This window comes from Lepus europaeus, chromosome 6 (genome assembly GCF_033115175.1).
Source record: "Lepus europaeus isolate LE1 chromosome 6, mLepTim1.pri, whole genome shotgun sequence".
Classification (NCBI taxonomy): Eukaryota; Metazoa; Chordata; class Mammalia; order Lagomorpha; family Leporidae; genus Lepus; species Lepus europaeus.
The window spans coordinates 99,791,120-99,817,414 of NC_084832.1; the positions used below are offsets into that span (position 1 = coordinate 99,791,120).

Genomic DNA, 26,295 nt, shown 5'->3' on the forward strand with positions numbered 1-26,295 from the left:
AACAGTTACGAACAGCTTAAAAAATTTTCCTATGTGCCTTAAAGGATGAAAAGCACTTACAAAAAGCAAAACAAATACCAGAGCCAAAAAAAAAAAAAAAAAAAAAAAAAAAAAAATCCAACCCTTACACAACCCCAGGCACCCAAACAACAAATGTACTGAGAAGCATCTTCCAATTCTAAAATTTCCAGGTTCATCCGTACTGCTCTTGGACCCTAATACTGGAGCAAACCACGATCCTAACTGGCAAAGTGAACAGTGGAGAGAGGCAAGTGAGTACCCGGTAGTCCGTCCTGCTGGGCAGAATCCAATATTGAGCTCCAAGCTACAGGGGTCTGATTTCCAATGAAGGCCATAACAGTCCTTTTAATTCATCAATCAACCATGAAACGTACCGGAAGGAGGCTATCCCTGTGTTGATACACAACTCTGACATCATCTGATTTTAACAAGTTTACTAAGACGACAGTCATGGCCTTGACAATGCTGAATGCGTACACAGTTTTACAGAGCAGCTCCCGAGAGCCGGATCACAAAACAAGGTTTAACAGATGGGAGAGGCCTGAAGGAAGGCAAGCACACGGATTTTATTGAGAAAAAAGCTTATATACGGTAGGGTTGCTGAAGTTTAATAAATAAAGGTCAACTTATAATATATAAAAACAATATAAACATTTATATGCTACATGCATATCATATAATTTAAAGTAATAATTTATATATGGGGAGAGAGGCCAATTCACGTTCTTCCGATTTTTCTCGACAAGGCACACACACAGGAGGTGTCTATCCGTATCCACCGCCAGCCCACCAGTTTGTTGTTTTCCGAAGTCAGTGCCCGCACGTAGGTTTGGGACGTTTTGCACTGGGAATTCCAGTGCTTGTCATCGATGCCCCTGCAACCGTTTTTGACTGGCCTGGCCTCTTTGCATCTCGTTTCATAAAAATATTGTTTGACGGGAGAGTTACCGGTTTTGATCTCCCCCAGCACCGTGACCTGGTGTCCCCGGATGTCGATGGCCGACGACTTGTCGGTCACCCACAGGCTCTCACTGTCACACACCGAGTACTCCCCACGGTGGCTCTTGTGCTCTGCATACCGCTTCCTCCGGGAGCTTCTGTTGGCCACCACGGGGTTGCCCACATAATCCTCCATGAGATACAAGGGAGGGGGCTCCAAAGGGGTGCTGTCGCTCAGCAGGACGCGGGGCGAGCTGTAGCGTCTCTGTTGTCGCAGCAACTCCGTGTCCATTGGGATCATGGGCTGGAATTCTGACCTGGCCGGCTCTCCCTGCTCCGGCTCCCGGGGGGCCTCTGCTTTGGGCAGGGTGTTCTGGTAGCCCTCCTTAACGTCCACCACCTGCTTGGACAGCTTGTTTTTCAAAATGTCTGCCTGGATCAGCTTAATAATCAGGGAGTTGAGCGAGTCTTCTGGCAAACTCCTTTGATCCATGTTGTTCCCTTGGATGCCACGGAGATAAGCGAGAAATATCACATAAAACAAGATGGACATCACCTTGTTCACCTGTAAGATCTGAAAAGGAAACACAGGTGTTAATCACAGGTCGAGGCAGCAGACCAATGCCATCCTGGCAACAGCTGCTTGACGCTGTGTGTCCCCAGGAGGGCAGGAGAGAGACGGCACCACCAGCGCTCCTCTGCAGACGTTCTGAGGATCCTACGTCTTCCCTCCACCCTTGGGAGATACCAGGGAACACACTCTGGGTCCTCTCACTCTGTTGTCCTTCCCATGGTATTGGCATTCAAGGTCCTCTTTATACCGTGAGGGCAAGAAGCAGCGCCACTTCCTAAAACACCCCTGAGCCCAGAAAGACACGTATGGTCCACTCTACCTTGGCCAACTATGAAAACTTTGAAGTCACCTTCTTTGATTGGCAGCAGTGACCTTGGAATTGTCCCAGGAAGCACAGTTCTAATGCTCCCCAGCTGGCGCCCCTGGGGTGTTTCAATGAAGCACACTGAGGCTGGGGATGTGGTCAGACGCCCCTCAGCAAGAGATCGTCAAAAAGCTCGTGGTAAACACGTTTCATAAACAAACTACACACGGATTTCAAGGGGCTATTTTGGGGTACCACAATAAAATGACGTATTAATTCCACTTTCCCACGAGTTTTAGGAAGTACCCACATATTATGGTAATAGAGATGGGCTCACACCTGGCTGGGCCACACCTGGTATGGTCTGTTCTACCTTTGTTAATGAACAGGTGGGACCCTAGACACTGGGCGAGAAAGCACTGAGCCTCAGAGTGCCCTGCAGAGCTCTCTGATGGCCACTCATTACCAGGACGCCCAAGGGGATCTGACCGACGCCTGCAGCCTGCAGAAGCACTACCTGCAGAAGATGGAGATCCTGCAGAGACCCACTCAACTGAACCGGTGGACGTGGCTTGGATACCGAGAGGCACCGTAGCTTTGTTTTTCCTGCTCCGGACTTCCTGTTTCCATTACAACCTGTTACCTTCCCAGGGATATTTCTAGTTCTGCTGCTCCTGGCTGGAGTGGCACTCCTCTCCCGCTGTCGCCATGGTAGGATGGCAACACAGGGCGCCTGCGAGTCCTGGTGGAATTGCCGTGCTGATCTCGACATGCTCTCACTGTTCGTCTCCCCCTCAGTGGGGCAAAGCCAGGCTTTCCTGGGGGCTTGGCCCTGGAGGAAGGCTCTCCAGGAGGAGCTGGGATCCTAACCTGCACCCTGATTCCCACTCCCACCCCCGGGAGGCTTTACTTCTTTAATTACCATCGCTACCACCTCATTGGCCTCCGGGGACACATCATTTCCTTTTTAAAGACTAAATGTGGAAGATACAATCCCTTCCCTTGGTTCACCTTTGGTACTTTCAGAATTTACCAAATCCAGGGGGAAAATAGGGAGGAAACAAACCAAGGTGACTTAAGAAATACAGGAGCAGACCTGATTACCAACACCCAAGTCTGAGCCTGCTAACGCCAGCCTGCAGACACAGCCTCTCCCCATTTGGGCTAAAGAATTGCTTGCTCGCTTGTCCCCAAGGCTGACAGCATTGCAGGAGCTTTGGTCCAACTTCCTCTTCCTGGCTCCTGGCCTGCTTCTGTGATAAGGAGTCCATCTCCCTTCCATGGGAACTACTTTTCTGGACAACCGACTTCTTCAAGATCAAGCTAAGAGAAGCCAGGATTCTAGCATGACTGCCCACCCCTAGAGATTGCTCTACAAATTGTAACATCCTAGGGAAATGGTCTCCACTGAATCACTCAATTCCTCAATGTCTGTGTGCAAGCGACAATTATTGCAGTCTTGCAGGCCCAGCAAAATGAAAATACAACACACATGCAACCAGAGTTACCCCACACCTGCCCTTTTCCCCACCCCAAAATACAACTGCAATAAAATCATTTGGGATTGAAGTTTGTCCAAAATCTCCCCAAAGGCCAGCCGCTGTCAGCGCAGGGTACCCTGGGTTTCTGTTCATAGGGGAACCAATCAAGCGTGGCTGGAGATGGAGGTACCAGGCAGAGTGGGAGTTGATACACAGGTTATTAGGAGGGGATTACATGGGTGAGCTGGAAGGGAGAATGCAGAGTGGCACCTATAGACTGGTGATGAAAGAGAAAGAGTTTTGAATGGCAGTGGCCTAAATATGAACCCCAAGGTTATTAGATGTAGAAAAACCATACAAAGAGAGCATCAGCCTCAAGTCCTTCATTTTACATAAGAAGAAAACCCAAACTCCAGTCCAAAGAGGAGGAGAGGCACATGAGGGGAGGGAAAGTTGTTCTTTGCACCCTGGCCCTGACCTCTCTCTTTTGTTGAATCATGGTTGGGCTCACACATCCCATGCTCCAACCCCAGCCACTCCGCTGCCCCTTGAATGTGCCTTATGACCCGTGTGCACCTGCTGGCCCCTTCACCTTGCCTATCTCTGTTGCTCCTGTTGGGATTTCAGCTCTTCGTCAGTGCCTGGGTCACACGCTGACTTTTCTATGAAGCTTCCCAAGATCTTAGCAGCAACACTCAATACCTCCTCTGTGTTCCCTCAGCCCAATGTCCACATGGCTACGATAACAGATATCACATCCCCCGTGGAATTACACGGTTTGCATAAGTCTTACTCATTCCTGTGTCTGTACCCTCTTTTACCATCAGTCCAAAAACTTGTAATGACAGTGCTATGGTTTGAATGTGACGGGGCTCATACAGACATCTACACCCTAAGGTCATAAACTGATGATACTGAGAAGGAGAAAACATAAGGCAGTTACGATGTGTAGGATCCGTAGGGGCTGCACCCTTGGAAGGCCTGCCCTCTGGGCCCACCCTCTCTCCCTGCTTCCTGGATAACGACTTGCTCCTTCATCAGGGCCATCGGCTGCCCTCATCAGTGACCAAACCATGGGGTCTGTCCCACCTTGGACTTGAATCTCCAAAACTGTGAGCTAAATGAACCTTTTTACTTTATGATGGTAGGCAGCTCTGGTATTGGTTACAGCAATGAAATGCTGACTAAGAGGTACTTTGGAATAAACACTGGGAGTACATCATCTGCTGCAGGCTGGTGTTTCTAAACTACACAAGGCTGCATTAAAACCCAACAGGCTGGGGCCTGCATCATGGCATAGCAGGGGAAGCTACCATCCGTGATGCCAGCATCCCATGTGGGCAGTGGTTCGAGTCTCGGCTGCTCCACTTCCAATCCAGATCTCTGCTTGTGGCCTGGGGAAGCAGTAGAGGATGGCACAAGTCCTTGGGCCCCTGCACCCATGTGGGAGACCCGGAAGAAGCTCCTGGCTTCAGATCAGCCCAACTCCGGCCATTGCGGCCATTCGGAGAGTGAACCTGTAAGATGGAAGACCTCTCTCTCTGCCTCTGCCTCTCTGTAACTCTGTCTTTCAAATAAATAAATAAATTTCAGAAAAATAAAATAAAATAAAAAAAAAAAAACAAGAAAGCAGTGTGAGCTTAACCCCGGGCGAGGCAGGTCAGTGAATTTCTCTGTTGAGGACGTCTATGTCTCCCTTCTAGTGATCAGCATCACGTGCACAGGCCCCCATGGAGCAGCTGTCACATAGTGCTTTTATCATCCCTGTCCCTCCCGTCTGATGACAGGGACCACACCACCCCTCTACCCCCACCCCCCATGTCGGCGCCTGCATGAGACTGGACATCCTGCAGAGTTTCCGTGTCTGCTTCTCGCCAGAGCATCTCCTAGGATGGCCACCTTCCCCAGGCCCCGCTTAGCGGCCTGAGATCCTGCATGGGCTTGTGCCAAGCCTGGTTTTGGGAGCCAATTAACTCTGCCTTCTTTTCCCAAAGAAAACACAGGCCGTTGGCTCTGAAGCGGGCCTGGTCCCCTAGGCTTTTCTTGGTTATAATTAGAAAAAGACCTGTTAAAGACCTCAGTAAAACCCCCTTCCTAGGCTCTCCCCAGTGCCCACTTCCCCTGCACAGTTTTCCAAGATCCTGACCAACGTGAGTATGCTATTTTCCTCACTTGGAAATGCTTTTCCTGCAGATGGTGTTTTCTCGGTCCCTAGAGCAACATTCCTACAAGGTTTCACCATTCCTCAAAATACTCAAAAGAGAGCAATTTCTGATTCCTCCTTTTTGGCTCTGTTTGCAGCGTGCGCGCGCACACACACACACACACACACAGAGGGTTTTTGGGTATTCAAGCAGCAGCTGCCATGGGACAGGAAGCAAGAGTGGAGTGCGGTGGAGTAGCTGCACCCACAGTCACCTGCGTTGGTCCTGCCACACCCCAAGGGCTGCGGTTGCATCTTCAGGACTCCAGCCTCAGTAGGCAAGAGCGGCTTCTCCTGACCACACACCTAAAGACTCCATCACTTATTGCACGCGTATGGAATAGATTTGTAGCCTGGCCACAGTGAGGTCATCAAGAATAAAAATACTATGTGAGGTGCTGTGGCATAGTGGGTTAGAACTCCGACTGCGGTGCCGGCATTCCATATGGGCGCTGGTTCAAGTCCCTGTACAGATGCCAGTTTGTGTCTCAGCTGCTCCTCTTCCCATCCAGCTCTCTGCTATGGCCTGGGAAAGCAGTAGAAGATGGCCCAAGTCCTTGGACCCCTGCACCCACATGGGAGACCTGGAAGAAGCTTCTGGCTTCAGATTGGCCCAGCTCCAGACCTTGCGGCCATCTGGGGAGTGAACCAGCGGATGGAGGACCTTTCCCTCTGTCTCTCCCTCTCTGACTGTAACTCCGTCTCTCAAACAAATAAATAAATAACTACACGAGGATGGGCATTTGGCCTAGCAGGTTAAAACACTGGTTAGGACACTTGCATCCTGTATTGGCATGCCTGGGTTCAATTCTCAGCTCCCCTCCTGACCAGTTTCCTGCTAATGTAGACTCTGGGAAGCAGGAGTGATGGCTCAGGTAGTTGGATTCCTGCCACCCATGTGAAAGACCTAGATTGGGCTCTGGTTCTTGGGCTTTGGCCCTAGCCAAGAACCACTGCAAACTTTTGGGGAATAAGTGAGCAGATGGGAGCTCTTTCGCTCTCTCTGTCCATCTGCCTTTTTTAAAAAGATATATTTATTTATTTAAAAGGCAGAGAGAGAGAGAGAGAGAGAGAGATAGACACACATACACACAGAGGAAGAGAGAGAAAGAGAGAGAGAGAGAGAGATCTTCCATCTGCTGGTTCACTCCCCAAATGGTTGCAATGGCTGGAGCTGGGCCAATCTGAAGCCAGGAGCCAGGAGCTTCTTCTAGGTCTCCCACATGGGTGTAGGGGCTCAAGTACTCAGGCCATCCTCTGCTGCTTTCCCAGGCAGGGAGCTGGATTGGAAGTGGAGCAGCCAGTACATTTGGGATGCTGGCATCACAGGTGGTAGCTTTATCTGCTATGCCATGATACAGGCCCTGCCCCTCTGCCTTTCACATAAATACATTAAAAAAGAAAAATAAATAAAAACTGTTTTAAACAAACATGTAATATGCTAAATATTGACATCCATTCAATTTTTCAAAAGGAATTATTTATTTGAAAAGCAGAATGATAAAGAGGTGGGGACACAAAGAAAGAAAGAGATCTTCCATGCAATGGTTCATGCCCCAAATGGCCACAATGGCAGAGGCTGCTCTTGGCTGAAGCCAGGAGCTCAGAACGCCATCTGGGTCTCCCATGTGGGTGGCAGGGGCCCAAGTACTTGGGCCGTCTCCCACTACTGTCCCAGGTGTTAGTAGGGAACTAGATTGGGAGTGGAGCAGCTGGGACTCAAACTGGTGCTCCAGTGCAGGATTCCAGCATCAGGAGCTTAACCTGCTGGGACACAACGCTGGCCCCTGCATTCACTATTTAATTCTGGAAACTCCACTGAAGTAGGTCCTATCACTCTTGCCGCTTCTGCTGGAGAAACTGAGGCATAAGGAAGTTAAAGGCATAAAGCAGCAGAGCAAGGATCTGAGCAGAGCCTGGCTCTAGAGCTCATGAGCTTAACGACTGTACTATGCTGCCTCTCTGTCTGCCGCTGCTCCCAAACTTTCAACAGGCTGATTTCCAGAGGCAGCTCAAGTTCCAAGCCTTGAGCCAGGACAGCTGCCATCCAGCAGGATGAGGGCCTCCACTCCAGGCCGGGTCCCAGGAACTCCACGCCACTGCTCCTGTTTCCTTCTCCCCACATGCCTGATAAAACATTTCTCAGAAAAATCAATAGAATTCGTTTGTCCCCAGCCCCTCCTGGGCCTGGGGCTCTAAAGCCGTCCCTCTCTGGGTAACCTGTCTCAGCACAGCATGGACCAGAGTGCTGGGCATGCCACCCCACCACGCCTTGGGTTTGGGACCAGCCCTCAATTCCTAGGAGAACTTATAAAGAAGGGAGAAAGGCCTTGTTCTAGCTCTGCTCAGTGGGGAGTCACAAAATCAAAAGTGAATGCAGTTCTACACTTGCCAACTTTTAAATATGCAAATTCAAGGAATCTCATTCTCTCTCCTGCAGCCACACCCTCTGAAGGCTGGGGGTAAAGAGGACACTGTCCAGCTGTTTCCAGAAGGGCCTAATTCTTCAGAGAATTTCTACAGCGATGTCATGGTCCCTCTGACTAATCCTAAATTCTCAGAAGCCTGCATCCTGCCAGATAACCCTAATATCTTGTTCAGGGAATGGAAAGTGAGAGAGAGGTGGCAGAATGACCAAAAGAAAAGGAATGTGCTGGAAATATTAAACGAAACTATAAAAGACTGGCTCAGCCTTCTCCCCGGATCTTAATTGTAAAATTAATTCAAATTGGCTTTGTCCTGATCTCAGGCCCCGAGGCCTCCAAGTCAAGTCAATGGGGTCCACGTGAAGATGTTCTGACCCTCGACAAAGCTGGCAGCTCAGCGGAGCCTTCGCTGGGGATTGTTCTGGTTTGGGTTAATCTCTTTATTCACGATCCGGAAGCCGGAGGGAGGAAAGATGAATTAAAATGCACAGATGATGCTCCAAGGGATGGCGCAGCAAACTCCTATGAGGACAAACCAAGCTGGCTGCAGCACCCCGGGCCGCTAGCAACCTGGAAATAGCACGATTAGCCCCCAACTGGAAACCTGTAGGTGAAGTTACTAGGGGCAAGAGGAATCTGAAACCAACAGGAGAGGGCTGCAGGGCTGGAGGGAGGGAGCCTCTTGGAATGGTGACAAGGAGCAGCCGTGAAATAAACTCACCAGAGGAAGGCTCCGCAGGTTTGCACAGTGCCTCCTCCAGGGAGCGCTCCGCTCTCCACCTCCTATTCACTCATTCACTCTGGGCACAATGCTGCAGTGGGGGCAACTAGGACACTCCCTGTCTTGGGAGGCACAAAAAAGACCCAAGTTGAGCTTTTGAGAGGACAAAGAGCAGAGCTAGGGGTGAGGGGAGCAGAACAGCAACTGTCATTGCAAGACACTGTGGAGTGCACTGTGAATTCAGACAACCTGGAGTGGTTGTCCACCCTGACAAAGATGAATTCCCAGGCTGTGGTGAGTGAGCTGCCGTGAGAGCGGGCAGGTGCACCTCTAACAGGCGGGAGCAGAGGCAGGGAGCTGAGCTCTTATCTTCTTTAAAAACCTCAAATTCTCCAGTGGCTCCTTTTGTGAAAAGGTAATACTTTAAACTCAAGGTTTTGAAAATGATTGAGCATCAACTGGCGGCTCAAGATGTGAAATAGGACAAGATCCTCAATTCTCAGGGCCGGCTGGCCTCCCTGTGGAAACACGACCCACAGTCAACAGAGAAGGCACAGAAGCAGATGCAATCAAGAACCCTGCAAAGGTCATGCTCCTGTCTCACCCCAGAGAGTCCTGAACTTGGTCCCTCCTGGAGCCAGAACATGAGGAATGGGAGATCTCTGGATACATACAGGCACTTGGTGCAGAAAGAAAGCCAAGTGCATGGTGATGGAGGTGGGAAGCTGTGAGCTGGCCTTGCACAGCTGTGGGGAGAGGAATTTCACATGGTTCAAAGCCTACCCTCCTCTGGCCCCCAGGCAGTGAAAGATAGAAGGTAGAGCCCATGTCAAAACAATGTGCACCAGCAGCTCCAAGCAGGAAGGCAGTGCAGCTCCTCCCCAGCCCCGTGAACCCGTTGGCTTTGCCTCCTGTTGGCACAGAGATCTGGAAGGAGCTTGAGATGCCGACATAAGCCCCAGGAAACCAGATTTACTTGATCCTATGCATGCCACAGACTTCTACTTTATGGCCAGAGGGTTGGCTGGGGAAGATCTGCAGAGAAAATCGGACTCACTCCCGCTGCTGGCCAGGATGGCATGCCTAGGAAATTTAGTTTTGTTTGTTTGGGGACATTCACATTCACCAGGAACTGTGCACACAGGCCTGCGTGCATTGGTATGAGCATGAGTGTGTACACACACACACACACACACTGTAGCCTCTGAGATAAGGGTGGGTTATTGTCGGGCTGTTTTCAACGTATTACATTGTTTCATGTTCAGAGACACCCTGAGTGTGAGGTTGCTGCAGTTACACACCCAGTGGAGCAGGGAGCCAGCATCAGAGAACAACTGGAGCTTCAGAATCCTTGCCCCAAGGCAACCTTTTTGTTTCAAGTGCACGCCTCACGGTTGGGTTGGGTTTTCGTGTCAGGCTTACACGTCAGTTGTAAAAAGCCATCCAACGATCGGTGACACCCTTACAGGGTAAGCGGCGCTGAGTGGTTGATTTTTAATTACTACCACAAATAACGAGGATGAGGATGATGATAAAGTGTCTATCTTGTTCCCCCAGCCACGGCTACATCTCAGAAGCGACAGCATACAGAAATGGGCTGTGTCTGCAGAGTGCAAGCTGAGGGAGACCCGAAAGCATAGCTTTCATGCCATTCGCACTCCACCCGCCTCTTCCAAACCCACACCACAGCTGGCTTGGCAAGGCCCAAGTCTTTTCCTGTCCATCAACCACAACAGCAGCACCAAGGCTGGGATCAACCCTAACCATACTGGTTTGGCCTCAGGAGGACTTGGCTGCCAAAAGAGTAGTCAGGTGACAGGTTCCCTCCTCTGGGTTTGGCGATCTGGCCCGTTTCACACGACCCCCTAGCGCCTCCCCTCTGCCACCCAGCCCACCTCCTCTCTAGAGGACGAGGCTTCGGCAGATACTCCACGGCGTGCCCTCTCCAGGACATCACCCTGCCTGGAGACCCCGAGCGGTACACCTGCCCTCCACCAGGGCTGCTCTCGCCTTTGGCTGCCACGGCCACTGCCGTACACTTGAACCTGTGCACAGGCTGGGATCTGGGGTCTCAGCCACTCATAGAGCAACCCTGGGAAGTGCAGCAGGCAGGAAGAAAACCATTCTCGCATCAAAACCAGAGTGGGCAGTGGGCACTCAGTAAACATTAGGACTCCAGTCCCAGACTGTCTGGGGAGTCTTTCAGGGCAGCTGGGCCAGGCAACAAGACCAACCCAGAGCCTGTCCTCTGAAAGCGATTTTGGCACAAACACTCCGAACCCAAAGCTGTCTCTAATCACAGACGCAAGTCATAGTAATCGCTCGTAATAGCAGCAAACATCTTCCTGAGCCCCACCAGATGCCAGACTTTTCCGAACACTCCACATGGATTATCTCAATTAATCCTCACTGATACGACGATTATCCCCACTTTGCAGCTAAGGAAACTGAGGCTCAGCGGGATTAAGTCATTTTGCCCAAGATCACACGTCCATCGACAGGCACAGCCAAGATTTAAACCCCTGCCTGGGCACTTGTACACTTCTAGCCAATGTTGCATCACGCCTCCCAGTTCCTTCCGGAGCCCGCGGCACCTGCCGCCGGCTGGGGGTGAATTAGGCAGCGAGCACCACGCTGGCTTTCACGTTTCTTGCCTTTCTAGAGAAACGGATTCTCGGGACAGGCCCTCTGAAACGTATGGAGGGCAGCTCGCAGGCGCGGGCTCGGCATCGCCATTCAGAGCGGCCGCAGCCTCACCTGTCCAGCACGGAGCCACGGCTTCAGCTTCTCGAAACACAAACCTTTCCTGGCCTCGTTCCTCCCCCACCTCATGGAAAAGACAGAGGACCCAGGAATTCTTCTCAAAATTGGATTTCTGAAGGTGAGATGGATTTCTGACTCTGGTTTCCATCGAGCACACAGTATTTGTGTGTGATGAAGATAAACAAAATAATGTAGACTCTTGGCACATTTCCTGTTTTGATTTGTTAATAAAAACCAACTCTGCCACTAGCTTTGCGGCTTCCCCTGGGGGTCTCAGTTCCCGGCAGTATTTGTCGCACAGGGGGCTCTGTGGACGAGAGGCAGAACAGTCCTGCCTTCAGTTGTGTGTGTCGCCCACACCTGCAGCTCCCATCCACCAGCTGGGTCGACCTTGTCACCCCTGGGTAAGAATCACATAACTCAGTGCTACTGGTGGGTCGAGTGTCTGTTTTTCGTTTTTGGATCATTGGCCCTTGTTAAAATATGATCAAAGCTGAAGAACCTTTAAACACACATACACACACACACATGTACTCAGGCACATACATAAGCACACACATACAAAGTATAGACAAACACACACATACACACATGCACACATACACAAATGCACATACACACATGTGCACATACACGCACAGACACAGATACGCAAAGAAAGGAAAATTCTGCCAACAGTTTAAGGTGAGTCACAGACTTGCTAAGGCCTGACCCGGGGGCCACAGATCCTGCCCTGAGGATCCTTGGGCTAAAGTTCCTTTTCAGTTGGAACGCTTGGTGCTTCTATTACCCCACGGCAATCCCGAGTCATTTCTTTATCAGCCTCGTTTTCTGGAGCTCCCTGTCTCTCTGTGTCCCTGGGAAGCTGGTGCCAAAAACTGGTGCTCCAAACGGCTGGGATTCTCACATAGTGAGAAGGCGATGGGAAATGTGACTTGCCCAAAATGAAGCATGAAATTAACAGAAGAGCCAGGATGAGAACGCACGGCTCCAAAGGACCAGCCTTAAGCTGCAGACACAGGACACATGGAAGGACACCTGCTTGCACCTGCCAGCATGCTCAGGGGACCCTGGCCACAGGGCAGGTTTCATACTCTATTGTGAGAGGGCGGGGCGGGCACCCAAGTCGCCTGACCCAGCCAGGGAAGGAGTCCATGGAGGCAGAAACTGTCCCTTCTCTCTTTCACAAGCATTTGTGTGGCATCGGCTACTGACACCGACATTCGCCCAGGGCACCGGCCACCATGCATCTCCCCACCCTCCCTTTGCTACCATCTCTCTGCACAACATGCCCCCCCTCCCGATGGTCTCCCTGTCCCCCAGCCTCCTTGAGACTTGGATTCTTTGCCCTGTTTGGGAACATCACTTGATTCTGGGGGGCTGCTGCCCATTCCAGCCAACTGCCACTACCAAGCAGGGGCGCCACATGCTGAGGCCGGCCGCTGCCTCTCAACACCCCTGGTGGACGCACACAGCCACAGCGCAGGGCTTTGGGAGGCGCCCCTGCAGGCTTGAGATTGGAGGTCCGGGCATAAGCAGAGGCTCCTGGATGCAGCAAACAGCAAAGTGGGTAAAATGCACTGGGGCCTGATCCTGGGCAGAGCACGGCTGCCGATGGTTGGGCCTCCTCCTACAGAGAGGTGGTGTCTGTGTCCCCTTGCTTTGTACGTAGCTGCCTGGCTTGTGGCTGTTCCAACTGATACGCAAGGGTGGAAACAATGCCACTGCTCTCAACGACCAGTCAGAAAAGGCCATGCCCTTGGCCTTGCTTTTGGAGCCCCAAGCTGCCGTGTGAGTCATCCAAGGGTCCAGAGGCCACCAGGCTCCCCAGGAAAGGGCCCAAGGGTCCAGTCTTCCAGCCATCGGTGCCAACACTCATCCAGCAAATGGAAGTGAGGTGGAGGGTGCAGAGCCAGTGACGCCTGTTGAAGCCACCTGGCACAGGGATGTCACCCAGCCCCATCCTCCCGAAACTCCTGACCCACAAAAATCAAGAGTTACAATAACATGGCAGTTGCTTTAAGCGACTAGGCTTTGGGGTGTCTGTCACTGGCAGTAGAACAGCAACACCCACAGCTGCTGACCCTAAAGGGGTTTGGAGGGGCCACCTTTAGTGTTCATGGAGACACTGCCTGCGATTTAACCAGCAGGGGCTGAGCACAACGAACAGGTCTCTGGGAGTAGTGCTGGGGTGCTTCTGACTCTAGAGGCTGACATTTGTCCCTTGGCACAGTCAGTCACCTGCAGGTGTGGCCTCGCTGAGGGTCAGAGAAACCCAGCGACTGAATGCAAAATGGAAAAGCAGAGGTGTGGAGCCGTGTGCTTCTCACAGAGACTTCAGGATGAGTGTGTGTGTGTGGGTGAGAGAGAGAGAGAGGGAGAGAGAGAGAGAGAGAGACTAACTCTCACCCATACATAGTCAGTGAGAGAAGAGAGATACAAGGAGGGGGAAGGGGACTTTCATGAACAGGGGGCTTCAATGGAGTGAAAGGGCCCCGGACAGATGACTCTCTACCTGGCTGGGGAGAGGCAGGAAGGGTTGGGGAGTGTGCCCTCTGCAGAGCCTCCGCAACTGTAGCCCCAGAGGGTGTTTGCATTCAGATGCATGTTCAGAACCGCTCCACCCTGCCACCAGGCCCCAGAACTAGGCAAATCCCTGCACTAAATCACACTTAATTCCTCCTGCCAAGGAAATGAGTGAGCTGGTGCCCGACCCGGCAGGTAGCCTCAGGCCAGGTGCAGTGGGAAAGCACGAAGCAGGAGCACCCACTTGCAAACAGGGATTCCTGGCAGCATGCGGAGGCCCAGGAAATGGGCTGCAGTGGCGCAGGCCATCTGCACCTGTCCCAGGAGGGGCTGGGACGATGCCCAGAGGCACTGTCCTCAGAGGCTAGAAGACTCTAGAACACACACTGCTGCAACACGGGTCAGGGGTGTCTGTGTTGTGTGTGTGTGAATGTGTGGCATGTATGTCTGTGTGTGGCGTGCACATCCTATATGGTTTAGATAATCACTCGGGTGTCCCCCCAAGGTCTGTGTGTTAAGGGTTTGATCCCCAGAGTCTTATGTTAATGGATTAAGGATGGAGCTTAATCCAATTATGGTGTCTGAGGTGGGGCCTAGGGAACTGATTACATTGGATTAGGCTGTTAGGGAGGAGACCCCGAGCAAATGATGGCTGCTTTCGAAGAAGGGTGGACAGCTACCTGGTCCCTGCCTCTGCTTCCTGGCTGGCCAAAGGCTCCTTGGTTCACACGCCCACCCTCATCAGACGCTGTCCTAGTGGGGCCACCTGATCTTGGACTGTGATCCTCCAAAAGCGCGAGTAAAAGTCAACCTAACTTTTTTTATATAAGTGGCGTCCCTCAGGTACTTGTTACAGTGATAAAAGCTGACTAGTCCAGCGTGTCCTCTGTATGTGTGTGTGTGCACACGAGTGTCTCTGCATCTGTGTGGTGTGCATGTCTCTGTGTATGGTGTGTGTGCGGGGGGTTGGGAGTGGGTACTGAGAAGGGGGGAAAGTCCAAGGGCTGAGGCCTCCTCCTCCACCCAACCCCCTAGCCTTGGAGCCATTGTGAGTCTTAGGGTGAGTGTTTGGTCCACTTCCCAGGGAGGCATCGGTTGGTTCTTCTGTACAGGGAGGGGCTCCAAGTGGATCACCCCAAGGTCACTGCAACTGCACAGCCTCTCCTCTAGGGCCCCAGGCTCAGGCACTGTGGGGGAGCCTCAGGACACCTGTGCTTTCCTGGGTTCCCAGATCTGGAAACATGTGAGGACAGGCAGGGTGAAGCCGGCAGGACAGAAAGAGGGACTCTGGGTCAAGTTTGCATTTCTCATGGTTTCTCCAAGCCTTCTCCAGTTCCTTTTGTTTAGAAACCTCCTTGAATTTCTGAAGGCGCTCCCCTCCCCCACCCCTCCCCTGAAAACCCTAGGAGCTCCTCCAGCCTGTAACCCTTCCGGATAACACGTTCCATATGTCGGTCACTCTCGGCATGAAGCGTGTGCACTCACTTTTCGGGTCACCTCCTGCGCGGGCTCCCCTTGTGCCTCTCCCCAGAACAGCCCCCCACCCCTTCGTGCCCCCATTGGGCCCTCTCTACAAACAGCAGGCCTGAGAGGAGCCTGGAGGGTGCTTCTCCCTCCCTCCCAGGCCAGCTCCCACCCGGAGTTCCTGCAGGGTGCCACACAGCGGGGCCGGCCGCCTTAGCTCCTGCCCACCCCCCGCCGACAGCTGCAGGGAGACCCTGCAGTAAGCACTGGGGCTAATTGAGCAGTGCTCTCACTGAGCTCCACGTTACTTGCTGAGAGCAGCTTTTACAGCAAGGCAACACAGCCTTCTATTGTCCTCCCTTCCCACCCCAGCGCCCCCGCCCCCCAGGGCTACCCACCGTGCTAAATAAAAGCTGAAAACACGTTTCCAACAGAAGTTCCAGTGCTCCCTGTGTGCACACAGACAGATACTCCAGCCCTGCTCGCTTGACCCTCGGCCCGGGCTCTACCACCCTCAGCAGCCCCTCCTCACTTTCTGATGCACCTTTAGAAATGATTTACTTATTTTTATTTATGTAAAAGGCAGAGTGACCAAAACAGACAGAAAAAGATCTCCCCTGTGCTGGTTCACTTCCGCGGATGCCTGCAACAGCTGGAGCTGGGCCAGGCTGCAGCCAGGAACCAGAAACTCAGTCTGGGTCTCCCACATGAGTGGCAGAGACTCAAACTACTTGAGCATCACCGCTGCCTCTGAGAGTGCACATAAGCAGGTGGCCGGAATGGAGAGAGGAGCTGGGATTGCACCAGACACTCCGATACGGGATGTGGTGTCCAAACAGCATCCTGATCACTGCACCGGACACCTGCCCGCCTCTCTGCTGATTTCTGTGTTTGACAATTGAAAGCCATGCAGAGCAGGCCTTGCACTAGTTGTAGTGGGGTTTCCATCAGACAGCAGAAGGTGGGCTTCAACAGCTGCAGACGGGTTGAGCTGCACGGGCAGAAGGTGGATTTGAATTGACCATGGGTGCCTGAGACTTGCATGTAATTCCTCTTCCTTGAAATCATAACTGTATTTAAAGGTTTCAGACTCCCAGCAATGCTCCAGGATCAAGCAGAATCCACCCCTCAACCTAACAAATGGAGGCAGGACTGGGTGGGGCAATGGGCAGCGCCTGATGGAGGCCATCGATGCTTCCCCCAAAGATCCACAGGTCTTGGTCAAAGACAAAGGTCTAGGTCACTTACGGCAGAGCCATCATGGCTCCTGAAAGGAGGGAAGCATGACAGATGAGCTCCCGCCAACCACTGTGCCTTACGTGTACACATCACTGTCTCTGGTTTGGGGCCAGGGGAGGTGGAGTCGGGAAGCCATAAAGAGGACATGGCTAAGGTGACACAGAGGAACCCAGGGCAGAGAGGAGGTGAGTGATGCGCTGAGAGTTGTTGCAGCTGGAAACAAAGCTGTACGCAGAGCCTCTGCTACCCAGGTCCTGATCCTATATTCTTCCCAAAAGACAGCCCTTTGTGATCAGATCCTACGGTGACCAGCACAGAAGCCGAGAGTTCCATCCTTCATCCTGCTGGGGGATACTGGCAAGTCTCTTTGTCCACGAGATGCAGACCGTCTACGATGCACTCAGCACGAAGTGTGGCAGTTCTGAAACAGGGCAACCTCTGGCCGTGGGAATGTCCTCCCGTCCAGGGAGGTGGACGGGTCCTGTCATTGCCTCCTTTCTGCACCCACGTCCCTTTGATTCTACCCAAAGAAAACCTCTTCCACTTCTCCTATTGTCCTCCCTCCCAGCCCCCAACCTTGGCACAAGGCATTCTGCAGGTTTATTGCATTCTAGAGATCAAGCAACAAGTTAAACAAAAGTGTGTGTTAAAAGCAATCCTTTTCAACAATGCTGCCATTAAGAAAATGGCAACAGTCATGAAAAAAAAAACAACAATGTTTGATGAGGGGTTTGGATGATGCCTGGCAGCTAATGAGACAACTGGATGAGTATAATTGGGGAATCTGACTACAGGAGCTCCAATTTTGCTGCTGGGCTTGGCAAGGGACCCATTGGTTTCTGTAATGTGGTGCTAATGAGCGGATTAACATGGAGGTTAAGATGGAGCTCAAGAGCGTGCAGGCATGTGCCCTGACGCTGTAGTAGGTGCTCACAGGAGCGTGCCAACAAGGACTTGGTGAATCAAAGTGGGAAAAGGCCAGGGTCTTCCTAATGGGCAGTCATTGCTGACCGAAGACTGGTTCTTCCACTACCGGACCAGTGCATAAAATGCCAGCACCAAGTACTTCAGGGAGGTTATTCTGGTTTACTACAAAGAATGTTGTAGTGAGTTTTCGGGCATGTCATCTAAATGGCCACATTAACTAAAGTTTTCAAAAGACTTTATTTATTTGAAGGGGACAGAGAAATAGAGAGATATAGATAGTTAGAAATATATAGAGTCTTTTATCCCCTAGTTCACTTCCCAAATGGCTGCAATGGCTGGGGCTGAGCCAAGCGGAAGCCAGGAGCCAGAGATTCCATCCAGGTCTCCCATGTGGGTGGCTGAGGCCCAGGCACTTGAACCATCCTCTGATGCTTTCCCAGGCACATTAGCAGGAAGCTGGATCAGAAGCAGAGAAGCCTGGACTCGAACCAGTGCCCAAATGGGAGGCCTAATAGTGAGAACTGCAAAAGAAAAAAGAAAAATGCTCCATCTCGGGGATGGAGTGGGCACCAATGCCACAGGCCTGTGAAAGCAGCTGGTACCCTCCAACCCCGTGTGCAGTGGGTCACATGGCTGGTGTGGAGGGGATCTCTGTGAACTGTGGTCACAGAGCGGGCTCTGGAAATTCTCTTTATGTTGGCATTGATTCAGAATGGGAAATCTGGAACCTACAAAATGACACGTTTTAATTCTCCTTGTTAATAATGTAATGGACTAGTGCCACACTAAGAATTTACGAAGCAGGGGCTAATCCAAGGGAAAGAAGGAATAATTGTAGCCACGCAATCAGAAGGCAGTGCATTCCTTACTTGTGATTCTGAAAAATTTGAATGCAACTAACTTTTTTTGAGAATTGAATTCCAGTTTGAAGATACGAGGAGAGTGGCCGGCGCTGTGGCGTAGCAGGTAAGCCTGCTGCCTCCAGTGCCGGCATCCTATATGGACGCCGGTTCAAGTCCCGGCTGCTCCACTTCCCATCCAGCACTCTGTTGTGACCTGGGAAAGCAGTAGAAGATGGCCCAAGTCCCACACCCACATGGGAGACCCAGAGGAAGCTCCTGGCTCCTGGCTTCAGATTGGCACAGCTCCGGCTGTTGCAGCCAATTGGGGAGTGAACCAGCGGATGGAAGACCTCTCTCTTTCTCTGCCTCTCTTTCTCTCTGTGTAACTCTGACTTTCAAATAAATAAATAAAATCTTTAAAACAATGAGATCTTGCATTTAAAAAAATATTATTGTATAATTCCTATGGAAAGCAGTAAATAAACATTCATCTGTGTGACTCTATGATCTGTCTATAAATCTATCATCATATCTATATAGCATAACTACCAATCTATAATATCTATCATCTGTTTTGCTTTAAGCTAAAACAAGGACTAGTTTCAAGCAAAGTGTCCTTGAAATGTAAAGCAATTCTGCTGTAAGTCCATTGCAATTCCATAATGAACACACGGGCTTTGAGGTTCCATCTCCACCGATGGCATAAGACTTACTCTTGGACTGGCCCCTCCACTATCTGCGTGCCCTGTTAATGAGCGTTATTCCCTGTGGCTCAAGCCTCAGGGCTGGAAACCAGGAAGAAGAAGAGAGGCAGGAGGACTTCCGTGCTGGAAGTACCCATTGTTTCTGTCCTGAGTCCTAATCACGCCGCCCTAAATCCCTGTAGTGTCCCGTTACTCTGGACTTCGTTTTCCCTGGAAGCAAGCTCGTTCTTTAATTCCATTCTCCACGAACATTTTGAAGCACCTGTGTGTGATGCCTCCACTTTCCCAAACATCCCAATAAGGAAAGGAACTGGGAAAGCCAGCAGAAGTCGTGCACTCTGCTCCTGGTGACGGCTCAAGGATCAAGATCAACCATGACAATGGCATGGTCACCAAGGACTCGCTGATGGCCAGGAAACTGCTAAGCATTCTGCAATCACGGTCTCCTTTAACTCTACAGTAACCCTAGAAGGGAGAGCCCATGGTCCAGCCCTTGTAAGTGACACCTGTTTGTTCCCTACCACCCCCAGTGAAGTCTGGGGCAGCATCCCACGGCTAACCACGTTAACATGTCTGCCGTGAAATCATAAACAGTCACTGAAATGAAACAAAGGTTGTGTCAACTCAGGACAGATTTTGCAGCCAAAAGGACTCTGAGTTTCTGTGTTTGGGGATTATAGATCAAAGCTTGGGGCTGCGTGTTATTCTATTCATAAATAAGAAAGGGAAGCCCAAGAGAAAGAGGCTGTCTGGGATCTGCCCGTGGCCATGTGGTAGCTATGATTCTGAGCTGGGACTGAATCCCAGGCGTGTCTGACAGCAGCACTGTGCTCTCAAACCCCAGGCCACTCTGGGAAGGTCCTCATCTTGGGGATTAAGAGAGCAAGGACTCCCCAAAGATGGTTTTCTGAGGAGGCCAGACCACACGGCGACTGCACACATCCTTTTCTAAGTCCTCTTCCATTATCAAACATTAATGTAAGTGCATTTAAGAAACACTTAAAACATGAAAATATATTAAAAAATCTATTGACATCCACAAGTATCACCATGGAATATTTGGGTCCAGGCTGTTTTAAGCATATGCAAAGTTTTCCTATGAGTTACATAGTTGAGATATCATTCAACATATGTTCTTCTGTAACTTTCTTATCTCTTATCTCTGTAACTTTACTGTAACTTAACATTATAAGCTAAGCAGTCTCCCATCATCTTAAAATTCTACATATACATAGTTATGATGGCTACATAGTATTCCATCAGGTCAAGGTGCCACGACTTTCTGGATGACACCATCTTCTTGGACATTCATTACTTCCAGACTCCACTCTGTGATAAATACTTCCCTGTACAAAGCTTCCTATGCACCCGAGTTATTCTCACAATCCCTGTCGCTCCAGTGGCTTCAGGGAAACAGAGAGAGAGAGACAGCTCCCATGCACTGTTTGGTTCACTCCCCAAATGCCCACAATAGCCAGGGCTAAGCCTGGCTGAAGCTGCAGGCCAGGAACTGAACCCACATCTCCAATGTGGGTGGCAGAGACCACTGGAGTCCTCACCAGTGCCTCCTAGGGTGTGCCCTGGCAGGAAACAAGCCAGGAGCTGGAGCCTGGAAATGAACCCAGGTGATCCATGGGGACACACAGGTAGCTTAATGGTTAGGCCAAACTCCTGCGGCTCCATGTTCTTGAGGCACCCTCATATGTATTGCTTGTGCCAAGCTAATTTATAACTTACGTCTTCAGGGTCAGCTCGGTTCCCTCTGTAGATCCACAGTTTGTCGTTAGGTCTTGAGTTCCTCACGGGAGCTCCCTCTCCTGAAGCCTCGCCGCGGCTCACTAGGCTAATCCTCCGCCTTGCGGCGCCGGCACACCGGGTTCTAGTCCCGGTCGGGGCACCGATCCTGTCCCGGTTGCCCCTCTTCCAGGCCAGCTCTCTGCTGTGGCCAGGGAGTGCAGTGGAGGATGGCCCAGGTCCTTGGGCCCTGCACCCCATGGGAGACCAGGAGAAGCACCTGGCTCCTGCCATCGGATCGGCGCGGTGCGCTGGCCGCAGCACGCCTACCGCGGCGGCCATTGGAGGGTGAACCAACGGCAAAAGGAAGACCTTTCTCTCTGTCTCTCTCTCTCTCACTGTCCACTCTGCCTGTCAAAAAAAAAAAAAAAAAAAAAAAACAAAACCAGAATCCAGAAAGTCTCACCTCCTATTACCCAGAACACAAGAGTCTCTCAGCAGGAACTCCCTCACCTTTCTAACCTCCATGTCTACTCAAATGTGTGCAATTATGGTGACCAGATACGAGGTCCTCCAAGTCAGTGCTGCTTTCCACAGTGAAAGGGGGTGCTAAGAATAATATCAGGGGCAGCAGCTACACAGGAGCCCTGGGGCCAACCAGTGTGCGTGGTTGCCCTGGGTAGAACCCTAACTTCCTCTGAGTGGCAGTCATCCTGTCACCTCGTCTCCAACAGGGGCTGGGCCCCATGCACTCCCATTTCCTCAGAAGCTTCCTCCTCTTCTTCAGGGTCCCCAGCCCTGCTGTGTCTCCCCCCTGCTCCTCTACAGGAATACCACATGCAGGTGCCATCAGTCTGCCGACAACCGTCTGATCCCAGCCACAGCTCCGAGAAGAGCATCGCGTTTTCCACCTCCACTGGCAAACACCGTCAACACCACCAGCACCAGGTCCTTGAGGACACAGCTGGAAAGAACACTGCTGGGCTCCTCACTTCCAAATCAGCTGCAGCCCTTGTCTGCCCCTGGACTTGTGGGCAGGCCGGCCTCCCTCCCCAAGCTGTAGGACAGCTCCCCTGTTCTGGTTTTCCGACCATCCCTGAGACTCACCTGTCCACTCTCTCCATGCTGCTGCACAATACTCTGCATTGCCTTTCTCTTCTGTGGTTGTGACTACACTATCGCATCCCTTTTAGGTGAGTAACGTCCACTCCCACATCGCTGGCACAAACCTGAATCCTAAACACCACGCCATAAGTCCATTGCACATCTTCATTGGGATATTTGGTAGGCATCTCAAGGGCAAGGATTCATGGGAAAAAATGAAATTCAAAGACAAATGTGTGGGGCAGGTTTGGGGCATGTCTGTTAAGACACCATGTGGGACAGCAGCATTCCATATCAAAGTACCCATGGTTCTAGTCCAGCTCCATTTCAGATTCCAGCTTTCTGCTAATGCAGCCCCTGGGAGGCAGCAGGTGACGACTCACATAGATGGGTTCTTGTCACCTGCGTGGGAGGCCTGGATTGAATTCCTGGCCCCAGGCTCCAGCCTGGCCCAGCCTTGGGCATTTGGAGAGCAAACCAGCAGATGGGTGATCTCTGAACCTTTCCTCTTTCTCTGCCTTTTAAATACAAAATAATAAACATTTAAAAGTAAGTTTACTTAGGTGCAAAGAGTTTTGAAATCCACAGCTAGAATTTTTAATAATATGATTTTCCATGAACTTTCTGAAGGCGCCCTGTGTGTCCAAAGCTGCACTCATCATCTTCACCCACATCCTGCTTCCTCTCTGGCCGCCTGTCTTTTCTCTCTCCTAGGAAAGGGTGGCACCAGAGCTCATACCTCCATCTTTATTTTTATTTATCTTTTTATTTATTTGAAAGGGAGAGTGACAGAGAGATAGGAAGAGATACACACAGGGAGAGAAAGCTCTTCCATCCATTATTCTCCAGATGGCCTCGATAGCTGGGGTTGGGCCAAGTCGAAGCCAGGAGCCTGGAACTCCATCTAGGTCTCCCATGTGGGTGGCAGAGACCCAAGCACTCAGATCGTCTTCCGCTCCCTTCCCACGTGCATTAGCAGGCAGCTGGACTGGAAGTGGAGCAGCTGGGACCTGATATGGGATGCTGGTGTCGCAGGCGATGGCTGAACCCACTGAGTCACAATGTCAGCCCCACATTTCAGTATTCTATTTCCCGTCACCCGTGTCAAACTGATCTTCAACTCCAGCCAGCCCTGCCTACTCCTAGTTTCAAGCCCACGGCGCTGCTGTCCAGAGCCCTTGCCAAGATCGCTCCATTGAAGCCAAGACCGCACCCTCTCCCAGTCTCCCCTTCGTGGCTTCCTCTCCTAGAAGAAGCTGAGCTGGTTCACCCCCCAGCTGGAGAAGCTTCCATTCTGAATCACCTTAAAGATGAAGCTAAAACTCTTCAGCCGGGTCCCTCCTTTGATGTCTGGTTCCCGGTGCCCCGTCTCCCCTCTTTCTCGGTCCCCTCTGCACCGTGCACAGCAGCTTCAGCAAGAGACTTCAACCCTCTGGACGCACCCTGGGTGCCCTCAGCCCAGCAGAAATTTCCCTGACTAGTCCCTGGGCCAAGAATCCTCCTCTTGGCCCTCCTCCCCTGGCTGACTTCTCTTTGGCTGTCTGACCCCACGCATCCGTCAACTCCCCGGCAAAGCCTTCTCCCTAGAACTCACCAGGCACGATTACAACCATCCTTTTCCATGTTGCTTTTCTCCACCTCTCTCTGCATGCATTTGGATGTTCTTAGAACCTATAAGAGGGCTTGGTTCATAACAGTAGTCAGGGAGAGAGTCCCAGAGACAGAGCGACTGCTTCAATGGCACAAAGTTCTTAAGAGGCGTGACCACGTCTTGGGTTGGTTACTGTGGGTGCTCCTCCTCCTCCCAATAGGATCTCACTCTGGATCAGAAATCCCATGCTGCTTCTGCTCCCTAGGACTTTGCTATGGGCTGCCTACACCCTTGAAAGATTCAGAGGTGGGCACTTGGCTAGCAATCAAGACAGCTGGGATGACCACACACCATAACAGAGGGCCTGGGTTCAAGTTCTGGGGCCACTTCCAATTCTGGTTTCTTGCTAATGCGCACCCTGGGAGGCAGCAGATGATGGCTTAAGTAGCTGGGGTCCTACCACCCCCGTGAGAAATGTGGGCTGAGTTCCGGGCTCCTGGCTTCAGCCTGGTCCAGTCCCAGTTGCAAGGAATCAGCTGATGGGAGACCTCCATCTCTCTGCCTTTCAAATCAATAAATAAACACTTTTTAAAAGAGCAATAGTCCTTCAGAGTGAGTCAGGAGTAATAAAGGCGATAGGATGAATCAGAAAGGGACGAGTTGAGGGTAGGAGGTGGGAAAGGGGGATCCTGGATGGCCTGGGAGATGATGGGTGCTGTAAGAAATCTCACCCAGAACTGCATGTCAGATGCTGTAAAGCAAGGATTCAAAGGTCAAAGACAAATATAAGAATCTCAACTCCCAGTCAAGTGCGAGAGCTGCACAGTAGCCTTCCTCTGCAAAGGAGGGGGCAGCTCGGTGATGCAGGGAGAAAGATGCCCACATGGAGATGGGCAGGGGCCTGCATAGCAGGCAGAGCCCCTCTTTGTCCAGGGCTCCTCCCTCAACTGCACCTGCTGGCCCCCGCAAGGCTCCTGGCCCTCCAGCTCTCGAACAGGATCGGGAGTAGATTGGAAACCCTCAGGGATCACAGAGAATGCACAAGCCTGGAGAAGCTGCAAACAACGCAGGTGGGAACCAACATCTAAGGGAATGTGTCTAGATCAAGGCTGGACCAAAGGGCCCGTTAGCCATGGCTGGGCCCATTTCTCATCCAGCGCTGCAGGCCAGAGCTTCACCTAGAGTCTGGCATGACGTAATTACTTGGGGTTGAGGAGTGCTCACCAGTAGGTACACAAGGATCTGTGAATAGCAGAAATCCAGGAGAAAGAGCCTGCCCACCCTCCCAGAGGCAACAAAGAGAAGACAGCCGAACCTCTGGCTCAGGCTCATGCCCAGGCTCAGGCCCAGGCTGAGTAGGGGAAGCAGGGGAGCAGGGGAAGCTGTTTTCAGCAAGACCACGTTGACAGGGAGAGGAGCTGTGTTGGGACCAAAGAATACACACAGGGGACTCTGCTGCTGTACACAGAATATACACAGCCTCGAGTGAGACTCAGAGGGGCCGTGCTCCTGTTCCCTCAAAAAGCAGAATCCAGGAAGTTTTTTTTTTTTTTTTTTTTTTTTTGCCTTTAAGAAGTTCACTGAGTAACAGCTCAGGGAATGAAGAACTCGGATGTGGGCAGAACAATCTGCAGTCTCTGGAGGCAAAGGCTCGCTCTGGGACTGACTCCATGGCCTCCCAGTGCCATGGCCTTCTCCCCTCGCATCATGATCCTGGAGCACTGAGCCTGGCGATGGGGGAGGGCAAGATGGGTGCAAAGGAGAGAGAGACCAGCAGTGGGGATCAAGCCAGCCCTGAAGACCCTCCTGAGCCCCCAGCATCAGGGAGGCCGGTGCTCCCCCCCCGCCCTCCCTCCCACTACCCCACAAGTAGGTCCACATTAGAACAACCCAAGCACTGATCCAGAGAGGGGTAGAGTTTGTAAGCACGGTGGGGGGGGGGGGGAGGGGACATGGAGGTGGTGGCCGTGGTCCTCAGGGTCACATGACGAGCTGCAGAGCCATGTGCTGCTCTGTATGTTGTCTGGTTGGTCCTTAGAGTGGTCAAACCACGAGGACAGACACTTTCCTTGTTTGAAACTTAAGAAGGCGGAGTTTCAGAAAGCGTGAATGACTGTCCAGTGACCAGCAGGCAGCAGGCGGCAGTGCTAGGACTAGCCCTGCTCCCTTGCTGACTTCTGTTCTTGTCCCTAAACGTTCACATTCACAGAAATGTCAAAGTATTCCTCCTAATAAATAGAAAGAAAAAAAAATGTTTCCTAGAGCCTGATTTGGTCTAGAGGGCAACCTTACTGCCAAGCAAATGCATCTCTCGCCTCAGCATCTCAGGAATCTCATTTATCAAAAGAAACCAGGCGAAAGTTCTCAGTAAGGAGACAAAGGTTCTGGGCCCCTGGGCCACATCAGGTGTACAGGGACTGTGCCATGTGCTGGCACCGCACTCTCTGTCTCTCCTGGCCCTTCTGCCACTGACCAGGACAGAAAATCTCCCCTAGACAGTGGAGACTTCCCCACCAGGCCATCTGTCCCTGGATTCCAGGGATACCAAAATCTATGCCCAGGAAAAGAACCAAACCTGTGTCCAGAAGTCCCCCCTCTATCCAAACATCTTCAAGAGAAGGTCTCTCCACTCCTCTGTGTCCCCCTCCAAGATCTCCTGCCTTTTCTCCAAAACACTGCCTGGGGGTGTGGACATGGTACTAACACACATGGTAAGCAGCCAAGACAGAAGC

The 26,295-nt window shown here is 51.6% G+C and overlaps 1 protein-coding gene across 1 annotated transcript in view; it reads right to left on the reverse strand.

The window, feature by feature from the left end:
* Positions 1-566: 566 nt before the first annotated feature.
* NTF3 (neurotrophin 3) overlaps positions 567-26,295 on the reverse strand; it is a 71,318-nt gene continuing 45,589 nt past the window's right edge. The window contains exon 2 of the mRNA XM_062195455.1: positions 567-1,534. Within this exon, the coding sequence (XP_062051439.1) occupies positions 740-1,534 (795 nt within the window). The 3' untranslated portion in view covers positions 567-739. The remainder of the gene's footprint in view (positions 1,535-26,295) is intronic.